Here is a 15,753-nt window from a genome sequence, read left to right as displayed (position 1 = left end):
ATGGGCACAGCGGATTTGGTTTTCCAAAGATTTACATGGAACTGTAAACCTGTTGGAAAACTGCTACGAATCCGCAGCAGCCAATCAGCTGCGGATCCGCAGTCAAATCCACACCGTGTGCACATAGCCTAATTCTAAGGCTATGTGCACACGCTGCGGATCCGCAGCGTTTCCGCAGCTGCGGGTCCGCAGCAGTTTCCCTTGAGATTATAGTTCAATGTAAACCTATGGGAAACAAAAAACGCTGTGCACATGCTGCGGAAAAAACTGTGCGGAAACGCAGCGGTTTACATTCCGCAGCATGTCACATCTTTCTGCGGATTTCGCAGCGGTTTTACAACTGCTCCAATAGAAAACCGCAGTTGTAAAACCGCAGTGAAATCCGCAGAAAAACCACGTTGAATCCGCGATAAGTCCGCAGCGGTTTTACGCTGCGAATTTATCAAATGCGCTGTGGAAAAATCCATAGAGGACCAGAATACCCTAACCCTAAGGAAAAATCCACAGAGGACCAGAAAACCCTAACCCTAACCCTGGTTCTGAACCTAGTGGGGGAAAAAAAAATTATATATATTTTCTTTATTTTATTGTTGTCCCTAGCTATAAGGGTGATAAAGGGGGGGGTCATTTACATTTGTTTTTATTTTGATCACTGTGATAGGTTTTCACAGTGATCAAAATGTACATTGAACGAATCTGCCGGCCGGCAGATTCGGCGGGCGTACTGCGCATGCGCCCGCCATTTTGGAAGATGGCGGCGCCCAGGGAGGAGACGGACCGACATCGGGAGGCTCGGTAAGTATGAGGGGGTAAGGGGGGGAGCTCGGGGGGTGGATCGGAGCACAGGGGAGGTGGATCGGAGCAAGGAAGGAGCGGGCAGGAGGACGGGGGAGCGGACAGGAGGACGGAGGGGACCGGGCCACATAACGGACGACTGGGGAGACGATCGGTGGCGGTGGGGGCAGATCAGGTTTTCCAGCCATGGCCGATGATATTGCAGCATCGGCCATGGCTGGATTGCAATATTTCACCATTTTCATAGGTGAAATATTGCAAATTGCTCTGATTGGCTGTTGCACTTTCAACAGCCAATCAGAGCGATCGTAGCCACGTGGGGGCAAAGCCACCCCCCCTGGGCTAAAGTACCACTCCCCCTGTCCCTGCAGATCGGGCGAAATAGGAGTTAACCCTTTCACCCGATCTGCAGGGACGCGATCATTCTGTGACACAGCATATGCGTCACAGGTCGGATTAGCACCAACTTTCATGACGCATACGCTGTGTCACAGGTCGGGAAGGGGTTAAGGTGTTCATTTGTTAAATATATTTTGAGAGATTTACTAAAGCAGTCTAATTTTTAGTCAGTTGTAGACTGAAGAGTCTAGAAATGCACCAAATTTATCTCAGTGGCTCATCCAGGACGATAGACCAAGGTGCCTAAAGTTTCACGTTACACCGCCTATTACAGTAGTTGACTTACTATGTGCCAGTAACACTTGGAGTATGTAACTGCATTTAATACCAAACACCCTTTCCAAGCCAGCCATATCTACTTTTCCCTTTTTGAGGCAAATTGAGACATAACTCTAGCACAATTAGCTGACAAATAGTGTCAGTTTAATAGTGGCAGCAGCATACACCCATGGTTTCCTGTGGCCCCCAATAAAGCGACAGAGAAAACACAATTCAGATGAATACAGTCATTTTAACATGCATCTAAAAGTGAAAGATGAAAGAATGGAAGACTTACTATTTCTTCCATTTTTTTCTGTTTGTATTTCTTGAGTGCATCGGAGAACATTTCTTTAATATTTTTTGCGAATGCTAGATCAGTTGAGTTTGCAATTGCAAAAGTTTTCTAATAAAATAAAAAAATAAAACAATTAAAATTATACATACTGTTACTGCAATGAAGTATGAAATATTTAGTTTGTTCTTTTTGTTAGAAATTGTACCAGCTATTTCAGTATGTTCCCCCACACTGAAATACATATAGAATTACAGAAATATCCAAGCTGGTAAAAAAGAGAGACATGACTTTGTATAGACTCTATTGAACTATATTTACAGGGGGTGATGAACGTGATAAAATAGATAACAGTGGAGCATTATCAGGGAAATGTTTCATCAGAAAATTATCTATAAATTTATTTGTGATTATTCAAGAAAAAAAATATTTGTAAATATTCTAGTTTACCAGTCATTAAAGTGAACTCGACAAGGATTTTGCTAAGTAAACTACAGGCATTGTCAGGTTGGCAATGTTAAACTGATTAAAATGATACCTGGGGTGAAAAAATCCGTCTTGTCATTCTTGTGTAATCAGTGTTAGAAGTTTTCAGTTAATGATACGCCCGTACTTCGGGGTGGGACAGTAGGCAGAGTCTGATCTTCTTGCTCTAAGCCAGAGAAACCAATGAGAGACCTGCCCACAGGCTGCCCCGAAGCACAAACATCTTCTTCATCAAAGAGAGAGACAGACTGTGCTTTGGTGTGGGACTGTGGGCAGAATCTTATCTTCCTGCTCTAGGCCAGAGAAACCAAGGAGAGACCTGCCCACCGTCCTGCCCCGAAGCCCAAACAGTCTGTCTCTAGGATGAGGAACAAGTTTGTGCTTCCGGGTGGGCCTGTGGGAAGGTCTCTGCTTGGTTTCTCTGGCGTAGAGCAGGAAGATAACACGCCCCAAAGCATGGGCATCTCATTAAACAAGAACAACAAGACTTGATTTCTTCACCTTAAGTATAATTTAAATCAGTATAAAACTGCCAACCTGACAGTGTCTGCAGGTTACTTAGCAAAATACTGCTGATAGGCTCGCTTTAAAGAAGTCACACAAGCTAAAGGAGTAGGGACCATCATTACTAGTAGATCCAAAACTGCTGATAACTGGGGTCATGGCTGCTGGGATCCCACAGATACCAAAAATGGGCCTCATGAGTCTCCCACTTGAATGGAGTGAAGGTCAAGCTTACTATTCAATTCATAGTCTATGGGTCGGAGAGAAACAGCCAAGCACAGAGCTCCTGTGGATAGACATGAAAACATTATGCTCCTGTTTTCTACTGCTGAATGGTCAGCTTTGCTTTACAGATTAGGACGATATCAGCAGAGATGTGTGCTATAATAAAACCCATACACAAACTAATACCAGCCAATCGCGATGGGTTTCTCCGACAGTCTAATGTGCATGGGAGCTCCTGACAATTGACAGTTAAAGAGTAACTGTCATTTTAATATTCAATAAATCAATATTATAACTGAAAAGAGCAACTTTTTAACATATCTCAGAGAAATGTGCTCTTTTTCTGTCATAACTGATCAATCATACTCAATTTATGGGTAGAATCTGTAAACAGAGACAAGAGATTTTTACATTATTGAGATAGGAGGGAGTTGCTACCATACATAAAATAAGCAACTTTGTAATACATCTATATATTAATTAATAAAAAACTAAAACAATGGTTACACTTTAAATTCCAGACTAACATCAGTGAAGATATGTGTAGAGCTTCATCTCTGTGTTCAGTGTATGAAGGAAGTAATGTCTGTACTTGTCTCTGAAATAATGTGCCATTTCTCTCATTAAAACACAGACACTACAGGAAGAAAGTATGATCTTTGTAGAGAAGTTTAAAAAAAGAAGAAGCAACTAAAAACTAATTAATAAAACCCAAGTAACTCCATCAAACATGTCCATGTCACTAGGTTAGTATATTTCTTTAACAGAAAGTTACATTGCTTTCAGTACATACCAGAAATTTGAACACATCTTGGTTGTTTTCTATTGGTTCTACATGGAAATCCTGTGAAATACACATCAATAATCAGATTCTATCTTTAAACACTTGTAGTCATACTGTAGTCTAGAAATAGCTCATTCTTGTTTTCATTAAACAATAGTTAAGCTGCATGTTGAAGCAGAAAAGTGTATACACTATGCAAAATGCTAGGTAATATTATTAGTTAAGGCTAGGTTCACATTGCGTTAGGGCAATCCGTTAAGCGCTAGCGGATTGCGCTAATGCAATGTTTTTTTCGGGGCCGCGTTTAGGGGTTGCGTTAACGTCCCCGCTCTAGCAGATTCCCGATCTGCGAGAGCGGGGAACGGACCTCGGGCGCGCCGCGGACGCTCCAAGCAGCGTCCGCGCCGCGTCACAAAAGAACGGCACATCGCTAGCGCGAGCTGAAAAAGGCACGAGCTAGTGATGCGCTACAGGCGAAATTTACATTGCTGTCAATGGGTGCGCTAACTTACCCGTTGCACGGCGTTAATTGCGACATTTTCGCCGTGCAACGCTGTCCGTTAGCGTGCACACATTAACGCAATGTGAACCTAGCCTTAGAGTGTTGCTACATTTTTGTTTTCAACGTATTGGAGCAGTAAAAGACTGTGCACTTTGGCAACTGAGTGTAAGTCCCCAAAAATTTTGTTTTAGCCCAGATTTTACATTTTCACACTGGAAAAGGTGTAAAAATGGCACCAAAATGTGTCCCACAATTTCTGCTGAATGTAGAACTACCCCATAAGTGGCTGCACAGTACTGCTTAGTTATACGTCAAGACTTGGGAGGGACGGAGCGCTATTTGCCTCCAATAATTTGTGGACTCCATATACAGAGCCCCTAAGTGCTAGAAGAGCAGAAACCCCCTCAAGTGACCCCATTTTGGAAATTATACTCCTTTAGGAATTTATCTACAAGATTTTGACTCCACGGGTGTTTTCCAGAAACAAGCAGCAGTGGATGTTGACAGGTGAAAATTGCAAACTGCCGTTGTAGTGACCAGTACATTATGCCCAGCTCAAGCATCTGCAGACACTCACCTGTAAATTAGGCGGGCTCTCATCGCTACTGAAATGCCAAACATGTGGATGTTAAATGTGGCTTAGGCACACTGGGCTCAGAAGGGAGGGGGGCATTTGCGAGAGCAGTATTTGCTGAATTTCTTTTGTGGAGTTTGGGGTTGTAGGGCCGAGGAACCATTTAGCTTTTACAGAGCCTTTATGCTAAAAGAGACATGGAAGCCCCCTATATTTCCATTAACAGATGACGTACGTGAGTGGAAGCTTTTTTTGTGGATTGAGTTGAAGCTTTTATTAGGAACATTTTACATAACGTTTAGCACTTACTTTGGCGGTTGCATGTAAGGCTGGTTTCACACTTGCGTTTTTATCTGCATGCGTTTTTTAAAAAAACGCATGTAAACGCGGTAAAACACATGCGTTTTTTAGACGCATGCGTTTTTATAGAAAAACACAAGAAAACAAGAAAAAACCAAAAAACCCTAACCCTACCCCTAACCTGAAATGCGTGGCACTGAAATACGTTTATATACGTATATACGTATATAAGTGCCACGATATTTCAGTGGCCACGTATTTAAGTGCCACGTATTTAAGTGCCACGTATTTAAGTGCCACGTATTTAAGTGCCACGTATTTCACGTAAATGCCACGATATTTCAGTGCCACGCATTTAACCCTACACTTAACCCTACCCTAAATACGTGGCATTGAAATACGTGGCATTGAAATATCGTGGCACTGAAATATCGTGGCACTGAAATATCGTGGCACTGAAATACGTGGCACTATGACTGTCAGAAAATGTTCATTAAACGGTTAAGGGTAGGGTTAGGGTTTGGATCCCTTTATCACCTTGATGGTGGTGGGTGACTTTTCAGTGTGTTTTCTGTTTTTTTCCAATAAAAACGCATGCGTTTTTAACGCAAACAAACGCATGTGCTTAAAAACGCATGCGTTTACATAGACAGCAATGCATTTTTTTGCCGCGAAAAAACGCATGTGTTTTTTCGCGGCAAAAAAAAACGCGCAAGAAAATACTGCAGGTAGCATTTCTGAAAATGAACGCATGCAGAAAAAAACGCATGCGTTTGAAAACGCGACCAAACGCGTACAAAAAAACGCATGCGTTTTCAATGTTAAATATAGGGAAAAAAACGCATGCGTTTTTTTGTGCAAAAAAACGCTGCAGACAAAAACGCAAGTGTGAAACCACCCTAAGTCGCCGAGTGACGCGATTCAGATGACACCCCCGAAGGATCCATTCACTATAACGAGGCAGCAGAGTTACCTTTGTTTAGCAATGACCTTTTAAAAAAAAAAAAAAAAAAATGCAGAAAACCGTGGTTGACCGAGTTTTTATGCATGCGTAAAAAGATGGACATTTCCGGATCACAGGTGAGACAGCGTTCACAGTGCCTCCATCTATCTCATTATAGGGAATCTTCCGCAGGGGGTTCCATCTGAATCACATGTTTCAAAGATTTACACGGAAACCCCGGTAATAAGCGCTCAGCGCAGGATAAATATAAGAAGAGCCTTACTGTGATCTTTGGGAGGCAGAATGAACAAATCAACAGCAGGTGAAGAATCGGTTTTATTTATTTTTTCATGCCATTCCTCGTGCAGTATAAGTGATTAGATGACTTTATTCTTCGGGTCGGTGCGGTTACAGCGATACCAGGTTTAGATCGGGTTTTTATGTTTGGCTGCTGTCACGCACTAAAAGATGCTTTAAAAAAAAAAATATATATATATATATAGTTTTTGTATTGCCATATTTTGAGGGCTATAATTTCTCCATATTTCAGGCAACTGAGTCATTTGAGGGCTTGTTTTTTGAGGGACGAGTTGACGTTTTTATTAGTACCATTCTTGGACACATCGTTTTTTCTATTCCGATTATTGGTAGGCAGAATTAACAAAAACCAGCAATTCAGGAATTTTTTTTTAATGTCATTCTGCGTGTGGTAATATTGATAAGGCAGCTTTAGTCTTCGGGTCAGTACGATTACAGCAATACCTCAATTATATCATTTTTGTAACGTTTTGGAGCTTTTATATAAAAATAATTATTTTTGGATACTATATAAATATAATTTTTATTTCATTATTTTGTGATTTTTTTTACATTTTTTTTTCACTTTATCCCACTATAGGACGTTCACTTTTTTGCAGTGTGGGCACTGCTCCTACACTGAGAGCAGGGTGTTAGCAGTCAGAATCGGCTGACACCCGATGGCGATTGCGCATGCACAGCCTCTGTGTGCAAAATTGTCATGACATATCCATACGTCCAAGGTCGATAAGTATCAGCCAACCTGGACTTATGGATACGTCTAAGGTCGTTAAGGGGCTAAAGGGAAAATGTTAGTAGGATCAAACCTCTTAAGACGTCTATGCAGTCATGTAGGTCATAGAAAGCTGACTAATATCTGAAATCTGAAGTCTTATTCCAGAAATGCTCACGTTTTACTTAATATTTAAATGAGCTGTTAAGATCTATGGGCCGGACACTGATTTCCGTAATAATCTGTCTCCAGAGATTATTATAAATGAAAGGAGGCATTACCAGTGTGAGACATGTAGCTCAGGAAAGACGATTCAGTCATTTCATGTCTCACACTGGTAACCCCCCCTTTCATTTTAAATAAGCTCTGGAGGCAGATTCTCAGAGAGATCTATGTCCAGCCTACAGATCTTAACAGATCACAGAAAATAACTTTTTATTCAACTTTCTATGATCTGTGGTTGAGTCAAGTGACATATTCCTATTAAACTGGAAATAACATTACCAGTTAATATACAAGTCAGCATCAAATATTACTACCTTTACGGATTCATTCTTCGTTTTCTTGCTTCTTTCTGCATATCGTTTCTTGCTGTAATACATAATTTGGGCAAAAACAAACTCATAAGCATTTTGACCTGGTAAAATTGTGGACCTATACTTTATAAAATATCAGAAATAGTATACTAAAGATACAACCTGAATATATCAGTCCTGGCATCTATACTTTCAGCTCCATTTTCTAAATAAAAAATTTACCAGTTCTGTGTGTTAAGGGTGTCGACTAACTAGCTAACCACAGCACAGGGTTCTTAGGGTCCTACACAAACAAGTTGTGGTTCAAGAAAGAATTGGATGAAAAAATTAAAAACAAACATGTCAAAGTAAAAAACCAGATGTGCCAGTAAGCTGATAAAAATGCTTAGAAATTAACCTCTTAAAGACTGCCAATACGCCTTTTAACGGCAGCAGTTAAGGGTATTTATTCAACGCCGTTAAAAAAAACGGGTAAGGGTATAGCCCCCACAGCGTCGGAAAATCTCTAGGGTCTTGGCTACCGGGGAAAGCTGATACCATGGAGAACATGATTTGGGTTGGTTTTTACTGTCCCCAATGTTGCGATCGTCGTTATTCACCGAATAATTTTATTCATTTATTAACCATTTTGTATGACACCACTCTCTGATTTAATGGCACAAAAATTTAAAGTTTGAAAATTAATACATTTTCACAATTTTTTGCCAAATTTCCATTTTTTTTTTTTCATAAACGCGTTATATCGAAGAAATTTTACCACTAATATGAAGTACATCATGTCACGAAAAAACAATCTCAGAATCAGTGGGATACGTTTAAGTGTTCAAGAGCTATAACCTCATAAATTGACAGTGGTCAGAAATGTAAAAATTGGCCTGGTCATTAATAAGTACAAAATTGGCTCTGTCACTCAGGGGTTAAAACACATAGTACATTAGAAGATTAAGTAAAGTTGTATATCCAATACCAGATCTAGCCCTAAAAGGATTTTATTTTATCCTTCCTTAAAAGAAAAAGCTATTTAAAATACAAAACTTGAGAAACTGTAAGAGATTCATGATTGCAGTTTTAGAGAACATTTTACTTTAAAATTATATACTAAAACAGAGCATCGAATTAAAACTTGCCTAGAAAATGTCCTTGATGTGCCAGGAACAGCTTCTGCTTCTGCCTCTGCCAAAAACAAGTCAAAATTCAGTGAGAAAATGGAAGCTGACTAATCCTTACTATCATTTGGGATTGCACCTTCTGACAAAGTAATGTGCTAGACAACAAGCACCACTATTTTATGAAGTGCTGGAGCTAGAACCAATATTTGGCTTTTTGTGTAGTGCTCTCAAGTCTTCTCCAAGATAAAGGCATTTCTAATATGCTTCGAATTAACTTCCTATTCATTTCATTGATAAAACACCTGTGGCAAACATGGTGCTGTTTTTACACATTGAAAAAACTAACATGTTAATCTTTTAGGCATTTTAGCTTGACAAATTTGACTTCTGAATAAACTAAAGTAAAAAGAATGCCCCACATACAAAATAACAAAGTGGCCTTAAAATCTAAGACTGGTCCCAGATCTGTAGTCTTCTGTGCCAAATGTGTATGCATACTATGTATATTATTATTATTTATTTATATAGCACTATTAATTCCATGGTGCTGTACATGAGACGTGTTTTCCATGAAAACTGATACTTTTATTAATCAAATGAGTTGCCAAATGAATGTAAAATCTAGTCCAGACATTGACAAGGTTCAAAAAAAAAAAAAAAAAAAGATTTTTATTTGAATTAATAATTTTCTCCTTCAAACCTTTGCTTTCGTCAAAGAATGCTCCCTTTGCAGCAATTACAGCATTGCAGACCTTTGGCATTCTAGCAGTTCATTTGCTGAGGTAATCTGGAGAAATTTCACCCCATGGTTTCAGAAGCCCCTTTGGTTTGGTTTGGCTTGATGGGCACTTTTTGTGTACCATACGGTCAAGCTGCTCCCAGAACAGCTCAATGGGGTTGAGATCTGGTGGCTGCGCTGGCCACTCCATTACAGATAGAATACCAGCTGCCTGCTTCTTCCCTAAATAGTTCTTGCATAATTTGGAGGTGTGCTTTGGGTCATTGTCCTGTTGTAGGATGAAATTGGCTCCAAACAAGCGCTGTCCACAGGGTATGGCGTTGCAAAATGGAGTGACAGCCTTCCTTATTCAATATCCCTTTTATCTTGTACAAATCTCACTTTACAAGCACCAAAGCAACCCCAGACCATCACATCACCTCCATCATGCTTGACAGATGGCGTCGGACACTCTTCCAGCATCTTTTCAAGTTGTTGTTTTCTGCGTCTCACAAATGTTCTTCTGTGTGATCCAAACACCTCAAACTTGGATTCGTCTGTCCATAGCACTTTTTTCCAATCTTCCTCTGTCCAATGTCTGTGTTCTTTTGCCCATATTAATCTTTTCCTTTTATTAACCAGTCTCAGATATGGCATTTTCTTTGCCACTCTGCCCTGAAGGCCAGCATCCCGGGGTTGCCTTTTCACTGTAGATGTTGACTCTGGCGTTTTGCGTGTATTATTTAATGAAGCTGCCAGTTGATGACCTGTGATGCGTCGATTTATCAAACTACAGGCTCTAATGTACTTGTCTTGGTGCTCAGTTGTGCAGCGGGGATCCCACTTCTCTTTCTACTCTGGTTTGTGCTCTCCTCTGAATGGAGTAGTACACATCCTTGTAGAAATCTTCAGTTTCTTGGCAATTTTGTCACATGGAACAGCCTCATTTCTAAGAACAAGAATAGACTGTCGAGGTTCACATGAAAGTTCTTTTCTTCTGGCCATTTTGAGAGTTTAATGGAACCAACAAATGTAATGCTCCAGATTCTCAACTAGCTCAAAGGAAGGTCAGGTTTATAGGTTCTCTAATCTGAATCTGAAACTGTTTTCAGCTGTGCTAACATACTTGCACAAGGTTTTTTTTTTTTAGCAAACACAAAACTACCATAAGAACACTGGAGTGATGGTTGTTGGAAATGGGCCTCTATACACCTATGAAGATATTGCAAACCAGACGTTTGCAGCTAGAATAGTCATTTACCACATTAACAATGTATAGAGTGTATTTCTGAATAATTTAATGTTAGCTTCATTGGAAAAAACTGAGCTTTTCTTTCAGAAATAAGGAAATTTCTAAGTGACCCTAAACTTTTGAACGGTATTTGTGTATGTATGTATGTATGTATGTATGTTTAAACGAAAAGGGGAAACAGCACAAAAAGATGTAAAAAACGAGGACTTTAATGCCCTGTAGCGTGGCATCTTTTCTTCTAAAGAGAAAGTATTTGTTTTATCTGATACGATGCTACACCACAGGGCATTAAAGTCCTCTTTTTTACAACTTTTTCCCTTTTTGATCACAGTCTGAAAGGCCATTGGAATGCTGGTCAGGGAAGCGTGCACGCTTTAAGGTATTTTTTCTGGTGCTGTTCCTCCTTTTCTACATATACATACATATATACATACCGTATATACTAGAGTATAATCTGACCCGAGTATAAGCCGACCCCCTAATTTTGCCACAAAAAACTGGGAAAACTTAATGACTCGAGTATAAGCCTAGGGTGGGAGATGCAGCAGCTACCGGTAAATGTCAAAAGTAAAAATAGATACCAATAAAAGTAAAATTAATAGAGACATCAGTAGGTTAAGTGTTTTTGAATATCCATATTGAATAAGAAGCCCCATATAATGCTCCATAAAGTTTATGATGGCCCCATAAGATGCTCCATATTAAAATATGCCCCATATAATCCTGCATAAAGGTTAATAATGGCCCCATAAGATGCTCCATAAAGATATTTGCCCCATATAGTGCTGCACAGACGTTAATTATGGCCCCATAAGATGCTCCATATAGATATTTGCCCCATATAAGGCCAGCGTCACACTAGGCGTATGAAAATACGGTCCGTTTTTTACGGCCGTAATACGCAGTAATTGTCCCAAAACACTGTTCCCTATTTAATGCGAGGATGCGATTTTTACGCACAAATTTATCCGTGCGTCATCCGTATGGGGATTTTTCTCTCGCAGGCTTGCAAAATAGACATATCATGGATCCATCGGCTCAAATATTCTTAAAAACATATATACAGTATATATATATATATATATATATATATATATATATATATATATATATATATATACATACATACACATATATATATACATACATACACATACACATATATACACACATATATATATACATATATACATACATACATACATATATATATATATATATACACACACACACACACATATATATATATATACATACACACGCACACTAGACTGTGGCCCGATTCTAATGCATCGGGTATTCTAGAATATGCATGTCACCGTAGTATATGGACAATGATGATTCCAGAATTCGCGGCAGACTGTGCCCGTCGCTGATTGGTCGAGGCAACCTTTATGACATAATCGTCGCCATGGCAACCATTATGACATCTACACTGTGCCCGTCGCTGATTGCTCGAGGCCTGGCGGCCTCAACCAATCAGAGACGCGGGAATGAATATATGAAAAAATATATATATATATATATATATATATATATATATATATATATATATATATATATATATATATATATATATATATATATATATATAATAATTTTTATTTATATAGCGCCAACATATTCCGCAGCGCTTTACAACTTATAGAGGGGACTTGTACAGACAATAGACCTTACAACATAACAGAAATCACAGTTCAAAATAGATACCAGGAGGAATGAGGGCCCTGCTCGCAAGCTTACAAACTATGAGGAAAAGGGGAGACACAAGAGGTGGAATATATATTATATATATATAATTCAGCGCTAGATAGCAAAAAAACCAGTAATTCAATTGCCGGCTTTTCCTATCTCCTTCACAAACCCCACAGGATGTGAGACATGGTTTACATACAGTAAACCACCTCATATCCCTTCTTTTATTACATATTCCTCTTTACTAATGTAAGAAGTGTCTCTGTGTAAAATTTGGGGGCTCTAGCTATTAAATTAAAGGGTTAAATCCCAGAAAAAATTGGCCCGGGCTCCCGCGTAATTTTCTCTGCCAGAATGGGAAAGCCAGTGACTGAGGGCAGATATTAATAGCCTAGAGAGGGACCATGGTTATTGGCGCCCCCCGGCTAAAGACATCCGCCCCCAGCCACCTCAGAAAAGGCACATCTGGAAGTTGCGCCTATTCTGGCACTTAGCCTCTCTCTTCCCACTTCTCTTCAGTCTTGTCCCACGCTGTAAATCCATCTGAAGGGGTTAAATCATTTTACACCCAGGAGCTCAACTAATGCAGCTGTGCTCCTGGCTGTAAACCTTGGTGAATGAATGGAATGCAGGGGAATATACCGTAGTTACCTCGAGTCGTGGTGATGCGCCCTCTGCTGGATGAAATCATATGAACTCGAGCCTGGGAACTTTTCAGAATATTACCATGTAACCGCTCAGTACAGGAAGAAGCTGGGGTGCCGGGGAGCCAGGGACCTGCTGGGACCACGCCAGGAGCAGGTGAGTATAATTAGGCAGCCCCCGCTCCCCCTCCCCTGCCGACCCCTGGGTATGACTCGAGTATAAGCCGAGAGGGGGACTTTCAGCCCCTATGGATTAGAATATATATAGCATACAGGCGCACAGTATACTATATAGTATGATATACAGTACATAGTATGTACATATATAATAGTTTTACAGACAACCAGCCCAAATTAAGCACTGCAAGCTCTTACAAAATGACCATCACCAATGTAGATACTCTGTACAACCTACTTGGGACAGGTTTAGAAAATGAAGAGGTGGATTTACCAGATCGTTGTGACACTTGTGCAGTCCAATCATCTTCAAGTTTTTCAGTTTTGATTTTCTTCTTTCCATCTGACGTTTTTACAGTAGCTAAAGAAAAACAGGGTTTTATCAATGCTACCTTCAGTTTGTAGTTAATTCTATATATGATATATGCCAAGGTACGATTTCGGAAATGGTATATTTGCTGGTAGGGATAACAGAGCAGGTGGATGAAACAAATGAAATTTCTAAAATCTTGTATTTCATTTTAATATTAATAAAATAACCGGTCAGACATGTTAATAGGAAACTACAATAGTAACAAGAAAGCCAATACAAAGACTCTAAACCACTAATAAAAAAATCCATCTTTATTACGTATATATACAAAATAAAACAGTTAAAAAAAAAAAGGTTACTGCAGAGAAACAAAACATTCCGGTGAGATCCTAATGAGAAATTAGTGTGCGTCCAACTAGTTAAATATTCTTTGTCCCAGTATACGACTTACTGCACACCCTTTCTGAAGAAGCCATAGTGCGAAACGCACGTCAGGACGTCTGGTGGTAATTTATGTGCTTACTTTCCTTTTATGCCTAACATTTTCTCCTAAGTGGTTTTCTGTCCATTCAGTGTCTGGTGCCTGTTAAGTTTCAACAGCAGTCTGATGTTTGGTTTATCTGTTGGTGTCTTTCTCTATAGACAGAACTTTCAGCCTTATATATGTTTGCATCAGTTTCCTCTGGATTATATATCCTTTGATAAACCTAAATCTTCTGTATCTTGATGTGATGTACTGAATACTGGTAATATGTCCAATTGCCCCAGTAAGGGGAGATATTGCTCATATATTATGGGTTGTTCTAGTAACCCTTTCTCGGGTTTGTTTTTATAATCTGATTGCATACAATTTTTCTCTGTGTGAATATTCAGAATATTTATTTTGAGCCTCAGGGAGAATATTTAATTAGTAGGAGGCACGCTAATTTCTCAATAGAACATCAACGGAATGTTTTTTCTCAGCAGTAACTTTTTTACTGTTCTTATTCTGTATATTTACTTAATAAAGATTGATTTTTGTACTTACCATTTGGAGAGGAGTATCCTTGTATTGGCTTTTTCATTTTGATATTGTGGTTTGTGTCGCTTACATTGTATTATCTAGTAACCATTGCTGTTGTGTGAGTCTTCCATTATTTCAATACGTTGTGATGCAGTATTTTCCAGACTGGTCTCATTGACAGATTTACAATTAATTGAGTTGTTTCATGCTGCTGGCAGAGGCAGGAGATGCTGCGAACTCCAGGCAGGTAGGCTGGGATGTTTGGCGGCAGGAGTTGGGCCATGGACGCCCAGGCTGGTACGACAAGATGCTCAGTGGTTCAGGGGCTCTGCCGACATTTTGTAACAGCCCCAAGCCCCGCACCTTGCATACTTTCTAATGATGTGGACTTCGTGAAAATGACTACGGGAGGCGCTGCAGGTGCAATTGAGATCTCGAGAGATGAGATCTAAAGAGATTTCTATTTGTGCATGAGCTACATTCCGCAGCCATTTTCATGGAGTTCACCAAGTAGAAGAGTATGGAAAGTGTGGGGCTTTCACAAAATGCTGCGGGAGCCCCCGCACCGCTGAACACCTCTTCATACCAGCCTGGGGCCCGCAGTAATCGCCCAACTGTGGTCTCCACCAGAAGCTTCCGGCAGCAGCGATCCTGGCTCCCCACTCCACAGCAGACTGTAGGCTCCACCACAGCTGCAATTCGGATTATAAGACGCACCCTCATCACCCACCCAAATTTGGGGGGAAAAAGTGCATCTTATAATCTGAAAAATATGGTAACTTCAAAAGGTAATACCTGGGACAACAGCCATGGAAATGGATATTATTGGGGAAAACATGCGTTACTCTCGAAAAAGATGCATAGGCTGCTACTTTTCGAACTTATGGCACACATATGCAAAACAAAACAGCCAAATGCAGACGAGTAAAAATGAAAAGTTGTTAAATAAAAAGGAGTATGGCAGAAACAGATGGTAATACCTGAAGTTGATGGGGCAGACTCTGAAGCAGAAGAGTCACAAGATGCAGGGGAAGCAAGATGATCATTGTCGTCATTTGTCTCATCTAAGATAACCATATGGCTACTGGGAAAGTTGTCTATTTTGGAAAAAAAATAAAAGAACAACAAAGTAAAAGAACAAGAAAGCATTACTATTACATTAAAATGACTTATTTAAATGTAATGGAGTCAGATTTTCCAGATTTCCTGGT

At 39.8% G+C, this 15,753-nt stretch overlaps 1 protein-coding gene across 1 annotated transcript in view; it reads right to left on the bottom strand.

Annotated features, from left to right (window-relative positions):
* LOC143782321 (uncharacterized) overlaps positions 1-15,753 on the bottom strand; it is a 140,794-nt gene that overhangs the window by 30,255 nt on the left and 94,786 nt on the right. Inside the window, exons 9-14 of the mRNA XM_077269675.1 lie at positions 15,523-15,639; positions 13,501-13,587; positions 8,759-8,804; positions 7,635-7,686; positions 3,756-3,806; positions 1,751-1,858 (exon numbers count right to left, since the gene is read on the bottom strand). Coding sequence (XP_077125790.1) covers positions 1,751-1,858; positions 3,756-3,806; positions 7,635-7,686; positions 8,759-8,804; positions 13,501-13,587; positions 15,523-15,639 — 461 coding nt within the window. The remainder of the gene's footprint in view (positions 1-1,750; positions 1,859-3,755; positions 3,807-7,634; positions 7,687-8,758; positions 8,805-13,500; positions 13,588-15,522; positions 15,640-15,753) is intronic.

Source organism: Ranitomeya variabilis, chromosome 6 (genome assembly GCF_051348905.1).
Source record: "Ranitomeya variabilis isolate aRanVar5 chromosome 6, aRanVar5.hap1, whole genome shotgun sequence".
Taxonomy (NCBI): Eukaryota; Metazoa; Chordata; class Amphibia; order Anura; family Dendrobatidae; genus Ranitomeya; species Ranitomeya variabilis.
The sequence above is the reverse complement of the archived record's forward strand: the minus strand, read 5'-3'. Positions and strand labels throughout refer to the sequence as shown.